This window comes from Cheilinus undulatus, linkage group 16, assembly GCF_018320785.1.
Source record: "Cheilinus undulatus linkage group 16, ASM1832078v1, whole genome shotgun sequence".
Lineage (NCBI taxonomy): Eukaryota > Metazoa > Chordata > Actinopteri > Labriformes > Labridae > Cheilinus > Cheilinus undulatus.
In genome coordinates this window covers 22,280,154-22,295,475 of record NC_054880.1, presented here as the reverse complement: position 1 = coordinate 22,295,475, position 15,322 = coordinate 22,280,154, and the positions used below count along the sequence as shown (strand labels likewise).

The 15,322-nt window shown below is 39.6% G+C and overlaps 1 protein-coding gene across 1 annotated transcript in view; it reads right to left on the bottom strand.

Moving 5' to 3' along the window:
* The window catches only part of LOC121523183 (synaptic vesicle glycoprotein 2A-like), a 36,444-nt gene that overhangs the window by 9,295 nt on the left and 11,827 nt on the right, over positions 1 to 15,322 (bottom strand). Inside the window, exons 3-10 of the mRNA XM_041807960.1 lie at positions 13,282 to 13,462; positions 12,592 to 12,743; positions 11,679 to 11,812; positions 10,909 to 10,998; positions 9,907 to 10,014; positions 6,846 to 6,934; positions 6,587 to 6,751; positions 6,329 to 6,462 (exon numbers count right to left, since the gene is read on the bottom strand). Of these exons, the coding sequence (XP_041663894.1) occupies positions 6,329 to 6,462; positions 6,587 to 6,751; positions 6,846 to 6,934; positions 9,907 to 10,014; positions 10,909 to 10,998; positions 11,679 to 11,812; positions 12,592 to 12,743; positions 13,282 to 13,462 (1,053 nt within the window). The remainder of the gene's footprint in view (positions 1 to 6,328; positions 6,463 to 6,586; positions 6,752 to 6,845; positions 6,935 to 9,906; positions 10,015 to 10,908; positions 10,999 to 11,678; positions 11,813 to 12,591; positions 12,744 to 13,281; positions 13,463 to 15,322) is intronic.

Here is a 15,322-nt window from a genome sequence, read left to right as displayed (position 1 = left end):
CGCGAGTCTCCCTTTTCCCTCTCTGTTTCCTGCTCTAGTATCTTGCTGGTATCAGTGTCTACTCTCTTACATTCTGAGTAAATCGCTTTCTGCCACATAAATCTGTTCTTCTCTCCTCCACAGCTGGTCTGTTGTTTCAGTGCAACCACTGCAACACTCCTCTACCCCAGCCACCTCCACTAAATCTAATCAGTGTTCAGGTCCAGCTCTTTCATGCATCCCTTCATTGCCACCTCTAAGTCATCTCATCAGCGTCTGGGTCAAGTGACAAGAAGCACTAATAAATGCTGAAATAACTTTATAGAAGAAATCATTCTTGTGTCTGATGGTCTGTTTTGCATTTGTGGGTCATACTGAGATGTCAGAACTCCTTTCAGTCTGTTTCTAACCAGCTAGAAACTCTTCACAAGAACCTTAAAGTGAATGTGAGATAAGGCAGTAATGTGATATAGACTTTAAAACAGATAATCAATCATATTACTTAAAATGACTCAGCAGGAATACTATATTAAAAAAGAGTACAGCTTTTCTAGCATGATGAGCATCTTTGTATCTGGCATGATTTCTGCCAAACCAACTTTTCTTCGTAAATCATTAGTTTTCCCAAAACATGAAATGAGCTTTGAGCTCCTCGTTCAATGAAACAGGACATTTACAAAGCAGCTGTTCGTCAAAATTTGTTTTAGGCAAACACCAAAATGGGATTTAAATGGTATGGCATTCAGATACCAAGTGGTAATCCTTGATGCTTTGTGTGGGTGTACCTTAATGTATATTGAACCGAATTTGGTATCCGATAGCTCAAACTTCATGTGGAGGTGGTCTCGGATGTCTCTATCTCAACTGGAATGGTTGTGTAGACACAACATTTACTGGCACACATTAAAACCTCCCAATTATTTGGCATTACCCACTAGTAAAGAAAAAGCATGGCTTTATTTATCTCTGTCCAGCCTCACTCAGAGTGATGAAAATTGAAGCTCTCTTTAGAGAGCAAGATCTACTGGCTCATCTCAGTTCAAAGATCAACCGAACAACTCTCCATTGGTACAATTTAGCCTTTTCCTGCCTTTAAAACCTAACAAAATGGGAAAGGGACACCACCTATCAAACAAAAGCTGGCTCCTATCACTCACTAAAAGATCCAGCTTTTAGAACGAGCTTATCATGACTCCCACCTAGCTTGTTGTCCGGAATTGAGTTGAATAACCCACAAGATGTATTTGCTAAATAAATTTGGCACAAAACATAAGGAAACTTGTGTTTTGTAGATTATTTCTTTATTGTAGCAATGCTTCTTGGCAATAAAATATATACTGCTGGAAAGCCTTTTTATTTCCCTTTTGAATGGTGCCACATTTGTGAGGAACATGCATTTGAGGGATGAGCAGCAGAGCTGAGTATGTGGGTTGCACCCATGAATTTGCCAAATCTTTTCTTCCATTTCCAAACAGATGTATTTTGCTGTTGCTATTAACTCTTCTTTTGAGCTTCTGGCATCCCCTGGTGAACATGGGCCCTGCTACAGTGCAGTAGGGCAACTTCAAGATGGTGTTCTACAAGACCAAGTTGCGGCAGTATCTGGAAGGAATGTAGGCTGTCTTCCACTAACTACATGCAGTCAATCTGCAGTCTCATAGGGCTGCTAGGAGGCCTGCCTTGATTGCCCTTCTTTGTCAGGTCCGTTTAGGCTTGTGCCAGCACATGCATTGGAACCTGAATGTGTGAAGGGATGTTACGTTCAGCAATGATACCGGATCCTGCCTATGGCAGTATATGATTGTAGGGTCAAAGAGTGGAAAAGACGTGGAGAATACTATGCTGACTGTTGCACTGATAGAGTAACATCTTTTGGTGGAGGCAGTGTGATAGTGTGGGGCGGCATCTCCCTCCCTGGAAAATCAAGGCTTGTCATCATTGAAAGAATCTCAATGCAGAGAAATATTGAGATGAGATTCTGCCAGTTGCAATCCCATATCTCCATAGTCTGGGACCAAACTCTATCCTCCATATGACAACACTCGCCCCACAAGAGTGGGGTTTATCAGAGACTACCTCCAGAATTTGGGAGTGGTGAGGATGGAATGGCCTGCCAGCAGTCCTGACCTCAACCCCACTGAACACTTGAGCGATCAGCTTGGGCGTGCTGTTCGTGCCAGAAAAACATCCACATTAGCTGACTTGTGAGAAATGCTGGTTGAAGAATGGGATACCATCCCACAGCAGTGGGGACCAGGCTGGGGACCAGCATAAGGAGGAGGTGCCAGGTTGTAGCTGTGTATGGTTCTCTCACATGCTACTGAGGCTCCTGTTTGTTACATGAATAAATTGTTAAAATACCAACATGTCTTATTTTTTTTAGACTTCAATCATCCAATCTACCGAACAAGAGTCAATGGCAGAATAAGCCGCTTGGCATTGGCAGAAAAGATTTGGCAATTTTTTTTATGGGTGCAACCCACATACTCAGCTCTGCAGCTCATCCCTCAAATGCATGTTCCTTACAAATGTGGCACCATTTAACAGGAAAAAAACAGGCTTTCCAGCGGTACAAGATTTACTGCCAAGAGATATGGTTACAACAAAAAAAAAAAAATCTGCAAAAAACAAATGTCCTTAATTTTTGTTATCTTTAACCACTGTTTATGACAACATGAGGGAGAAAAGCTGTTAAAAAAGCACTGCTAACCTCTTCGTCTGTGGGTAATTCTCTTTCATTCATTTTTATTGCCAGCAGCCTCACTGCACTCAGCATTCAGGGACAGTAAGCCAGGTCAAGAAACCCACAGAAATGATGTATGAGCTGTTGTTTTCATAAGAGGCAGGCAAGGGACTTTTGACATCAGGTTGTCATTGAAGACATATTGTTGAAGCATAGTGTGGACACATGTACAAAAGTGCAATGCAATGTGAATGGGTGAGTGTGACCTGCAGTATAAACAGGACTTTGAGTGAACAGAGGACTAGAAAAGCACTATCCAAGCTCAAGTCCATTTATCATTTAAAGTACATTTGTCTACAAGAGCTTTTGAAAATGAATAACAGGAAAAATATAGAAAAAGGTCAGCAGTGGTTTATCAGTCTCTCAACACCAGCTTTCACTGAGGTACAACCCTGCTGTTATTTTTTCTGTTCTAACTTTCTGCAGCCGCTCAAACAGCTTGCTCAGCTTTCTGATGACACTGCTGAAACACATCCATACCAATAACTAATAACAGCTTCATGAGAGGGAGTCAGGCTTTGAAAGAGCTGAATGATCATTAAATTTGAAATGCAAAAGATGACATGTAGATGGAGGAATGTGGGGCTTAAATAAAGGATGAGGAAAATACAGTAAGAAGTTTAGATTAAAGCCTTGTGTTGGCAGTCAGAGACATGCTGAAACCAAAGCCATGGACTTAAACTCCAACACATACATACTTTTTCCTCCTTTTTGTGATTTTTCTGATACTAAAAATGACATGAATGCTGCCACATGAGCTAGTCTTGGGTCAGGTCGTGTCATCCCTTCATCTGTTTCTTTTTTTTTTTTTCTTAATGATGGAGCTCTGCTTTCCCTCTAGTCAGACAGCCTCGTCTGGACCTTGTTTACGTTGCCAGGGTAACCCCTCTGCAGCATGGTAACCCAGGGATACTGGCAACAGATCGTTTCTGTGGTTGCAGTATGGCTCAACAAATGTGTTTAATCTTCCCTCTATTTTCACTTTAGACTGAAAAAAATGGATTGAAACTCATTCTCTATATCTAATGACTCATGCTTTGTTTTTTTAAGCAGCTGTGCAGAAGTATGATGATTTGCTGTTTTTCTCTAACACTTTAAAAGCCATGAATCATTTTTTGAGATAAACAATTATCACCAGCCTCAGCATCAGCTCTGCTCAGCACCACAAAGACCATTTAAAGTGCTTTTGCCCCAGTCTCATGGCTTACAGCTTAACTGTTTTTACCCATTTTACCCAGAAGTGTTGTTTCGATGTTCAGCTGCATTTGTTTTCATCCAATAATCCCTACTGTGGGCAAGTCTAATAGCAGACAGACAGAGGTAGTAGCGCACAAAGTTAAGCAGCATGCAGCTAAAAAACAGAACTGAGGATGGTTGAAAACTAAATAAGGCTAAAAAAAAATAAGCCTGACAGTGGTGAGGCTGTCAGAAACAGGATTTCATCTTAAAGGGGACATATTTTACCCTTTAAAGACAAGTTTAAATTGGTTTCAGAGGTCCCCAAAACATGCCTGTGAAGTTTGTTGCTGAAAAAAACACTCTAGAATAGGATTTTTGCATGTCTAAAAAGCCCTCTGTTCCAGCCTTTCTCAGAACAAGCTGTTTCTGAGTCTGTGGCTTTAAATGGTAAATAACTGTCTGACTACACCGCTTTCGGGAAATGGATGTTGCACTCCTGATCTTACCATGTTACAGACACTTTTATCCAAAGTTAAGACCTGACTGGGATTTGAACCATCAATCTCACTGCCCATAGTCAGCAGGCTAACCCACTGAGCTATCCAGCATGTCAGCTGGCAGCTGAGAGGAGGATCAGGATAGGAGAGTGGAACTTTCTTCCAAGCAGGGAGGGGCAACCAAACCTGGGGGCGGTGCTTACTCCCCATATGAGGTTATGAGGGGAAGATCTGAGAAAAGCTTGTTTCAGCACCCATTTTCTGAAAGGTGGAGAGAGAGAGGGTGGAAGGAATTGATTTCTCTGGTATTTGAGGGGATTGTGGACAGACCAGGGGCACATATTTTTGCTAGAAAAGCCTGAAAAAGTGAGCTTTGCATAATATGTCTCCTTTAACAGGCTGATTCACAGTGCTGTATCAGGCTGTGATATTCACACTTCTTTGGGGGGCAAGTAGTGATTTCTGCATAGAGAAATGCTTCCTAAAAGGCCATGTTTTGAGCTGTTTACAGCTCTGAAAAACATTCAAAGTGCAAAAACAAGAGCATTCTTTATTCTTAGGCTATTTCTGTGCCCTGAAAGTAGTGAAATATTCAGGCAAAAAAAAACCTCACAATGAAATGGCAGCAGGCATTAAAGCCTGGATGAGCCTGGACAAAGCATCTGGTTTGTTTCAGTACAGTTTGCCATGGTTAAAGTCATTAAACCCCAACCTTGTCCATGTTTCTTCAGCTAATGAGGTGCCAGTCTCACTTGATGTGACAGGAAATCCATCTCTTTTAAGAGATTAAGATTATTTGGCTCAGCCCAGTTGAGATGGTTGTTTGGCTCCTAAACAGCTCTTCATTTGGTGCCAATTTGGCTTTTAAAATGTGGGTTGAATGATGAAAAAGGATGGACTGAAGTGAACTGGCACTCAGACGTGAGTTAGCCACCATGGCTCACATTAAAGAGCCGTTTTGTAGAACAAACTCGTTAGAGAACTGTACATAATCACTCACTTACCCTACAAGGTTTATTCAGTTAATCGTATGTCACCAATTACAAGCATGTTTGTGACAAAATGAGAAATTTCTTAAATGTTCAAATGGCACAGCTAGCTTCTTAGCTCAGAATAAGACTCTCCAAGACTCCGTTCATTGAGCCAGACAACGCAAAGAGGTCTGCAGGAGTGAGTATTTTGCGATATTGATTGCCTCCACACCAGGTAAATCTGTTAAACTGTAGTAAAAATCACTTTTTTGTAAAATGCAGGGATCATATTCAATGTATATAGAAATTTTCTAATAAGCGCAGTATTTAGGTCCTTTTAGAGATTTAAAGTGCCAACTTTCCTCCACTCCCATTCATTCCTAACAGCTGTCCCCACTTCCTGACCATGAAAAGACATTGGAGATCACATGATTGCAAACAAACTCTGTCTAAGCTTATGGATCCAAACCAAACACTGCAGTACTACCTGTAAAAATATAAATCTTTTTTAAGAGCGGCAACCTCAAACATGTCACTTTATTCATCTTTGGCAGGGTCTTCAGCGTTGGGCGCTAAAGGAAGATGGGTTTGGACCCCATCAAAAAATAATCTGAACGGATCAGTGTGTGTCCTGAAGTTTCATCACCTACAGTTATCAGTCTCTTCTTTGTTTAACCATAGTAACCGTTAACAGGAAAACTGGCAGAAGGAGGAAAAAACGGTACACTGCTTCTTTCTTCTCTCTTTGGTGTCTCACCAGCTGATGGGTGATGTGAAACACTTCAAATGTTCCCTGGAGGATTTTGACTCAACAAACAGTGTCATAATGAGAAAAAATACTGCAAATGCTATGGTTTAGTCACCATTCAGTTAACTCTTCTGGAGAAGAGACATTTAACATTTTTATGTTGCTTCACTGCTCATTCTGAGCACACATGCAGTGCTGTGTTCATGTTTACCTGTGTTGTAGAACAAACTTGCAATAAAGGTGCAGTTTCTGAAGAAGGTGTGTGTGGAGGTGATGTCCTCAAAGTAGCACTCCTCAAACACAGAGTCTTCAAACACCATGGACTTCAGCTTCAGGTTCAGGAACCTGGAAATAGGTAGCAAGTTTTCAGGTTTAGCTTGGCAGTTTTAATAAAAATACAAATCATTTAATATAAAAAACACATCATCTCCTATGTAGAACTTTTATATTCTTCAAACAGAGCTCATACTTGTCGTTGAAGAAGTGTCCTTGGCGATGGATTTGGTTTTCCAGGGTGAAATTAAAGGTGACATGCTCCATTTTCTCATCAATGAAGGTCCTTGTGCGTGATTCATACTCCTGTCTCTGGATGTACTTGATCATGTCTGGGAACCACACCGTCAGACCGTAATAACTGCAAAGTTTTCAAGGTAAGGAGAGATAAAATTAGCCTCAAATGTTCACGTTATTCCTCAGTACCCAGAGGTTGAGTAAGAGTTTTACTTTACCTGAAAGACATAGAGAACCAAACAGCCATGAGCATGAAAGTTGTCCGTTTATACTCTGGGCGGAAACAGGCAAGAATGTTGTTCCTGATCTGCAACAACAAGACTTTTTTTAAAATTAAAGCAAGAAAGACCAAATTTAAACTCATCAGACATATTTAAAATGTGAAAAAAATGGATTGGCTCCTGCTTTTAATCAAACATTTCTATTCAATTTTTTCAGCAGAAGCACAAAGACCTACTTTTAAAGCCCCTGTAGGAGTTCTAAACTATGCAGCTGAAATTATTACTGTCACCTGTTTGTGAGCCACTAAAGCATACAAGACCATCACTTACAAGACCTATTATTACTTTATTTTAAATTTCAAAGTTTGAAAACTTTGAAAAAGGGTAGGTGCCAGGGGACTATTCTCAGTACATGGGAGAAACAGGATATATTGCATTTTCCAGAGGGAGGTTCCTGTAAGCAATATTTTATATTTTTGACTGTTGAAAGACAGAAGGACATTTACAGGGCAAAATCAGCAAATAGCTAAGACACACTGGAGTATCTATATGAGGTGCTATAATTAAAAGCTCCTTACGCCTAACTTTATTGATATAAAAGTTCTGTGTAGGTCCATTCATCCAGGTCATATTTACCCTAAGGTTTGATTCAAGGGGAAACTGACCTGGTTGAGTTGTAAACCAAGACCTTAACCAAGTCCACTTAAATCAAACCTTTTGACTATTTAGAATTTATGCTTTTTTTAAAAAACTGTTTTCCTTGCTGCTTTCTAACAACATTCCTCTTTTCAAACTAAGAATGGACTCTTGTCAAAATGAGCCAAGGGGACATATTTAACCCTTTAAAGACAAGCTTATATTGGTCTCAGAGGTCCCAAGATTTGCCTGGGAAGTTTGTTGCTGAAAAAAACTCTTAACTGACACTTCAGTATTTTGTTGAAGCACTTTAGGCAGCAGTTAAAGCCTCAAACTTTTTTGAATATGACGCAACAAGTGGTGCACACCTGGATTGGGAGATTTTCTGCGGCTCTGTTTTTCAAATCCTCTCAAGCTCAGTCAGGTTGGATAGGCACTGTCAGTGGACAGCCATTTTCAAGTTTCCCCAGAGATGCTCAATGGGGTTCAAGTCAGGACTCTGGCTGGGCCACCTTAAACCACTCCTGTGTGTGCGTAGCGTTATTGTCATGATGGAAGGTGAACCTTCAGTCCAGTGAGGTCCAGAGTGCAGAGTGCAGAACAGGTTTTCATTTAGGATACCTCTGCACTTTGCTCCATTCAGCTTTCCCACAACCCTGACCAGTCTCCCTGTCTCTGCTGCTGAAAAACACCCCCACAGCATGATGCTGCCACCATACTTCACTGTTGGGATGGTATTAGGCAGGTGATGAGCAGTGTCTGGTTTCCTCCAGACATAACATTTAAACTTGAGGGCAAACCGTTCAATCCTGGTTTTCTCAGATCATTGAATCTTGTTTCTTACAATCAGAAAGTACTTCAGGTGCTTTTTTGCAAACTCCAAAGGGGTTTTCATGTGTTTTAAACTGAGGAGATGCTTCCATCTAGTCACTCTGCAATAAAGCTCAGATCAGTGGAGGGCTGCAGTGATGTTTGTCCTTCAGGACCTTCGTCCCATCTCCACACAGGATCTCTGGAGCTCAGTCAGAGTGATCATTGGATTCTTGGTCACCTCTCTTACCTCTCTAAGGTTTGTTGCTCTGATAGACAGCTGTGAGGCCCTCTACAGAGAGATGTGCCTTTCCAAATCATGTTCAATGAATTCAGTTTACCACAGGTGGACTCCAATCAGGGTGTACAAACATCTCAGCAAAAATCAAAAGAAATGGGAGGAAGCTGAGCGAAATTTGAAGTGTTTTTGTACATGGTCTGAATTATTAAGTAAATGTGATATTTCTGTTTTTTTTATTTTCAATCAAACTAAACAATTAAAAAATTGTTTTCAGAGGTAAAGGTAACCGTTTTTGTTGTTAAATTGTTTTTTTGTATCTGTTTATAAAAATCAATAAAGATACTATGGAAAAAAAGTTTTCACTTTGCTATCATGGGGTACTGAGTGTAGATCGGTGAGAATATAAGATTGTAGCATCAGATCGCAACATAACAAAATGAAAAAAGTGAAAGGGGTTTCAAGTTCTTTCTGAATACACTGTAGGTCTAAAAGTATAATGGTTTAAACTTTAAAACAACATCCACAATGATGAGCAGACATATAGTTTGGTAGGAGGAAAACACTTGTTGTCTTATATGAAAGAGTGGTTTTGCAAGGGGATTGAACACTTAGAGAGGCCTTTACATGTCACAATTTTTTAAGGTCCTGAAGGTCTGATTCTTAAATCACCTCTGTCGGCCAATACTGGAAATTTCATCTTTATAGCTTTAACATTTAGAGAGATTCTTCAGTAGGTATTAGACAGGCGGGCGCTGCAGTCATGCATTCAGAAGAAATGGAGGGTGGAGGCGTGTAGAAGGACGTAGGCTTAATGAAAATCTAAAATTCAGCAAAAGTTGGTAAAGTTCCACTGATGCTGCAAAAATGTTCAACACAAACAAAAGTGCAGCTTTATTCCTAAAAAGGTTAACATCTCTGGGTTGAAAATCCCCCTGAAAATAAGCATTTATTTGTGTCATCAAATTCAGTTTTTAGCTTCACCAGAGAAAGACTTCATGCTGATGTGTTGAAAAAATAATGCACTGATTTCCATTTTATTCTCATGAAATCAAATAAAGGTCAAAAGGCCAAAGCAATTATTAGGGGAAAAGCTGGTGTTTTAAACTCTTGGCCTTGCTCTCACCCATGCTACAATCCACAGTGCTCATCCATAAAGAGTCAAACTCCACTGAGACCTTTTGTAAGTATGCCTGCAAGCTTTAAAGGACTCCAAAGTCAGAGTTTGGTACAGTAACTGTTTAAAAATGCATCATCTCCAATCAGATCGCTGGGTTGTTTTGGCCTGTTTCATCTTTTTTATGCTCCGACTCTCCACCAAAAGAGAAAACAATCACAATTTCACTCAAAAAATAAATTTTTCCCTTCACCCACCTGTTGGGAGAGGCTCATGATCTTCATCTTGTAACGCTGCCAGGTGGGGGTGTCAGTGCCAATGTCCACCAGCTCATCCATCTGTTTCACCGTCTTGATGGTGGTGACCTTGGATGAAAGAGACACAGGTGGTTCAGGAAGGACTTCAGCCAGATGTCAGGAGAGGAATTTCATGATAATCACAAAGGGTTATTTCGGAAACTCTTCTTCCTGTTGCTTTGAATCAACTAAAGAGAAATCCCCTTCCATTTTTAATGCCATTTTTAATGTTTATGCCATTAAAGCTCCCGGGAGGAATCATTAACTGGTTATAAAACAGAGTGATGTCCATCTATGACCAACAAATTAGGCCAATGAGACCAACAGCATGATGTTTTTTTCTATACTTCTATACTTAGAAATGCCTGAACCTGCTGCTAGGGGATAGGAGACAGACACTGATTAACTCCAAAGGCTAATACTCTTTTGACAGATTTCTGCCATGGCTGATTTTTTTTTTTTTTTTTTTCTTTGTGCTCAGATTTAGCAACGTTTTTCTTTTTGGTCAAACTTTGAATCACTTCTGCAAGGGACGATTTTTCGCTCAAACTTGGCAATAGGAGTGTGTTCATATTAGGTCAAAATTTAGCGAGGGCTGATATCACTAAAATTTGAAGACAGACACTTTTGGTCAAATTTTGAATTATTTCTGCTGTGGATGATTTTTTCACTTAAATTTGCAACTGGTCTGTGGTCATAACTTTTTGGTCAAATTTGAGTTGTTTTCATTATTTCTGACTTCTTTATTTGTTGTACCTTAAACCATGTGACTTTTTTCACAAGGATTTAAATTGTTTTAGACACATGAGTAAAATTTGGTGGTAGATGTTGGGAGCTTAAAGAGAATTTTTAAGTATAAAATAAATCTATGTTCATGCATTCTTTTAAATTTCTGCAAATAATAATATAAATTTAAAAAGAAAATGATAGCTATATAAAATAGTAGTTTAAAAAGATACTCACAGTAAAAACCCTCTCTGGGTGCCCCTTCGCTCTCATGTTGGTGTCGTGAACTTGCTTCAGAATCATCCAGCCTTCATCATGTTTGCCATTCTGTTTGAAAAAACACAAACTGTGAACAATTCTATTTTTTATGATTTTTCTCCCTTCTATATTAAAAGAAATAGAAAAATAATTCTCGTCTTACTCGAGACAACGCATATTTAGCCTCAGGGTTTATTCTATGTTCCATTCTCACCTGCACAAAACCCCTGAAAAGTTCCTGGATTTACCTGGGTGAGCTGCATATTGCTGCACAAACCTCCTATCTCCAAAATCACCACTTTTTGGGAAACTAAAAAAAGCTGTATTTTAAAATGAATTCTAACACTAATTGGTCATAGTCTGCATCTTTTTGACAGTCTTTAATGGTCTGAAACTTGTAAAGCCCACTGACAGATGTAAAGGGAGACCAAGAGCACTGATTAATAAAAAAAATAAAAATGTAGATATGAAGTTTTGGCTGATGCCAGCAATATGTGAAAGCAAACAGCAGAGTTATTCACCCTAAATTGACCTTGAATTTCCCTGCTACCCCCGTGTTTCCTCCCCATCTTCTGTTTACTGCTAGGCAAACTGCTGGAAAACTACTGCTGTGAAGAACCAGCTAGGAAACTTAGGGATGCTTACCCTGAAATTTTCCTACAAACTTCATAATTGCATGAGTAAAAGAGGCTTTAATGATATTCTATAGCTCTTTGAGCAGCTAATATGCTACAATGACAAGTGCTGACCTCTAAGTAGAAGCGTGGGCTCTCTGGCATGGCACTGAGGGCAGCGATGGCCGCAACAGAAGGAAACGCGCACACCAACACAAACACACGCCAGCTGTGGAACTGATACGCTGAACCCATCTGGAAACTCCATCCTGTGGAGACCAAAAACACAAAACACAAAGGAATGAGCTCACACTTTAAACCTCACAAACATCTTCAGATCAATAAGATCAGTTGGGAGTTTAATCACTAATGATGTGACACAGCTTGAATTGTGTTCTTCTGTTTTTTGCCTTCAGGGATGTCAGAGGTCGGCCACGGTGCAGTGTGTCTCTGAGAAGATGTTTGCTAGCTAACAGGATCAGACCTGCATGGTTTCAATAACAAGCGTACACTGAAATGTGCTTATTGCTTTCTAGCAATGATTTTTTATGAGAGGGATGAAACCACATTTGTATTTGTCTTTTTAATATGAAGCTAAAGATGCCAGCTACATAGCCTAGCAGCTCAAAAGGCAACAAAATCTTAATCGCCCACCAGTGGACTCGAAGCTCACTAATTAACTCATGGCATCCTGTTTCTTTCATAAAAACTAGAAGAGAGCTCAGATTTCAGGGGATATGCACCAGACTACTTTTTCACCTAGCCTTGTTAGTTTCTGTCCCAGTTAAGAGACAATAACATTTTCATTCAATTTTGTGCGATTTATTTTTATCCAGAAGAAAATTTTTACTGCCTTTGAACAGAGAGCTAAGAGTTTCATAGTCTTAGACAAGATAAAATAGGCTAAGCTAATTAAATTAAACTTTATATTCAATAAAAACACATTCAAAAACTAAAAGTATATTTCTATATCTGTGTCTGAAGATCACTATCTGTCTTGGGTTCCACCCATAACTTTCTAACTTTGAGGCTGGATCACTGTACTCACCGTAATGTGGGATTATAGCCCAGGCCATGGCAGACGCGTATATTCCCCCGATCATCCAGAACATGCAGAGCCAGCTGAGGTGCTCTCCACGTTTCTCTTGGGCCAGGAATTCAGAGTAGAAGGAAAACACAATGGGAATGGAGCCACCAATCCTACAAAGATCAAAAACAAACACAAAATCTTTTTCTTATGTTTCAGAGCAGGGCTGGAATTACATACTTACGAATTAGACTGACAGGGAGCATACCCTAAATCTTCATCCTCCAATCACTCATATACTGCTCCGGTTGTTTTTTTTTCTTTTGTGAATAAAGCAAAAACATGATTTGCCTTCACTGCTTCATTAGTGCAACAGGATAACAGCACTTCCATGGGGAAGTGATTGATTGGACCACAAATGGATTTTTCTCAGCATCTCAGTTTGCCACTTGGCTTACCCAGAGAAGCAACAGTCTTAAAATTATGACAAGACTCTCCCGTGTTCAAAACTTTCTTTATACCAGAGGATAATTAAGACAGGAAATCTCTGATTTTATATATAGCTCTGTAGTCCAACTCCACATTGAGCATTGAGGGTAAAACTCATTTCCCAGTTCAACTACAACTAACAAATACATATATGGGAAGGTGGAGCAAATCAGAGCAGAATTAGATAACTATGTTAGTATCTTCTTAAAGTTTTGAATTTACCCAACACCTGAGAGGAGCCGGCAAAACAGAAAGGTGCTGTATCCCTGGACGAAGGAGGAAAAGAAGGAGAAGATGCTGTTGATGGAGAGAGAGATGAGGAGTGACTGCCGACGGCCTATCCGGTCAGCCAGAGCCCCCCAGAGGAACGCACCCACCATCATACCGAAGTATACAATCAGACCTGTGCAAAGAGACAACAAAGATACCATTACAAATGAAAGGACAATGATCCAGTGAATAGAACTTTGTATCTTCTGTAAATGCATTTATTTATGGTTTCTTTGTTAGTGACTGATATGTGAACTGTGTACAAACTGAAATCGTAAAATACATTTAGCAGTGACTGTATTACAGAAAGCTGAAAGTGTTACTGATTAGTTTTGACTTTATAAGTTTTAACCTGCTCTGCTGACAGCTGGTATCTGAAGATATGGTGAAAACTTTAACAAGTAGAAATTAAAACTCTCCTCCTCATTTTGCAAGATCAGTTATTATACTTTATTGTTTTATTCATATTCATTCATATTTAGATCTGTAAAGTTTGTGTCCTGATGCAGGACTGTGTAGACAGGATTCCAATGTCCCCAATAAGGAAGGTTAGATCATGATATTTTACAATGATAGTTTAGGATCAGTCCTAATATGTGGTGATCTTAATGCCAGAACTGGTAGAGAACCAGACTTCCTTAACTCTGAAGGAAATAAACATATCTTTGGCTATCCCCTTCGTACCACACTCCTGTAACTAAACAAAGACAAAGCTATGACAGTGTGGTCAACAAAACCGGCAAAGAGATACTTCAGCTGTGTAAAGACAGGAATCTGTACATTGTTAGTGGTAGAATCAGGGGCGATTCTCTGAGCAGATTCACATACTGCTCTACGCTAGGTAGCAGTGTTGTAGATTATGCCATGACTGATATTAACCCAGAATATATCAGTGCGTTTATAGTGTTGCCCCAACTGCCCCTATCAGACCATAGTCAAATAACCTTGTTTCTTAAAAAGTCCTTAACTCCATCTCTGAGACCAAACTTGAAGAACAGATTATTTCCTCTACCAGTAAGATATAAATGGTCAGAGGAGAGCTCCACTGCCTATACTGCAGCACAAACAAATGACCAAATCTAAAACATGTTGGATACTTTTCTATATACCCAGAATGAGTTGAATGAGGAAAACATAAATCTGGCCACACAACATCTTCAGAACACATTCATTAAATTGACAAAAGAATCTAAATTAAAAATAGTACAAACATGTAAACATGAAGTAAAACGAAAGCAACATTGGTTTGACAGAGAATGAGCTAAATCTAGACAGAGCTGAAGAGCACTGTCAAACAAAAAACACAGAAACCCAAACGACCAAGAGGCTAGATTTGAATATCTCTTGGCCCTAAAACAACACAGGAAGCTTCTCCATAACAAATAAGTAAGAAACATGGAAGAAAAATCAGACCGAATTAAGAAGGCCATAGATGATAACAGCTCTGGAATCTGTGGAAAGCATTTCAGAAAAAGGTCTAACAGAGTCCAATGCAATTCAAGACAGCAATACCTGGAAAAACTACTTTGAAGGCCTGTATAAAAACCCAGAATGTAAGGGCTTGAATCTCACTCAGACCTCAATACTGGATTATCTTAAAGAATTAGAGAGGGCTGTTAAAAACGGCCAGTGTGCCTTTAACTATCCTATCATATCGAAAGAATTACAAGACAAACCTAAAGCCATTAAAAATGGTAAGGCTTGTGGTATAGACAGTATTAGCTCAGAAATGTTAAAACACAGTCATGCTAAACTTCAGTGTGCTTTGCTGAAGCTCTTTAACTTGGTGCTCACTAGTGGACACTTCCCTGTGACTTGGAACGAAGGTTTTGTTTCTCCTTTTTTAAAAATGGGGACAAATACGACCCCAGTAATTACAGAGGAATCTGTGTTAACAGTAACCTCTACAGACTCTTCTGTAGCATCTTGAACTCTAGGATACTGTCATACCTCATTGAGCATAATGTCCTGTCTAAAAGCCAAATTGGCTTTT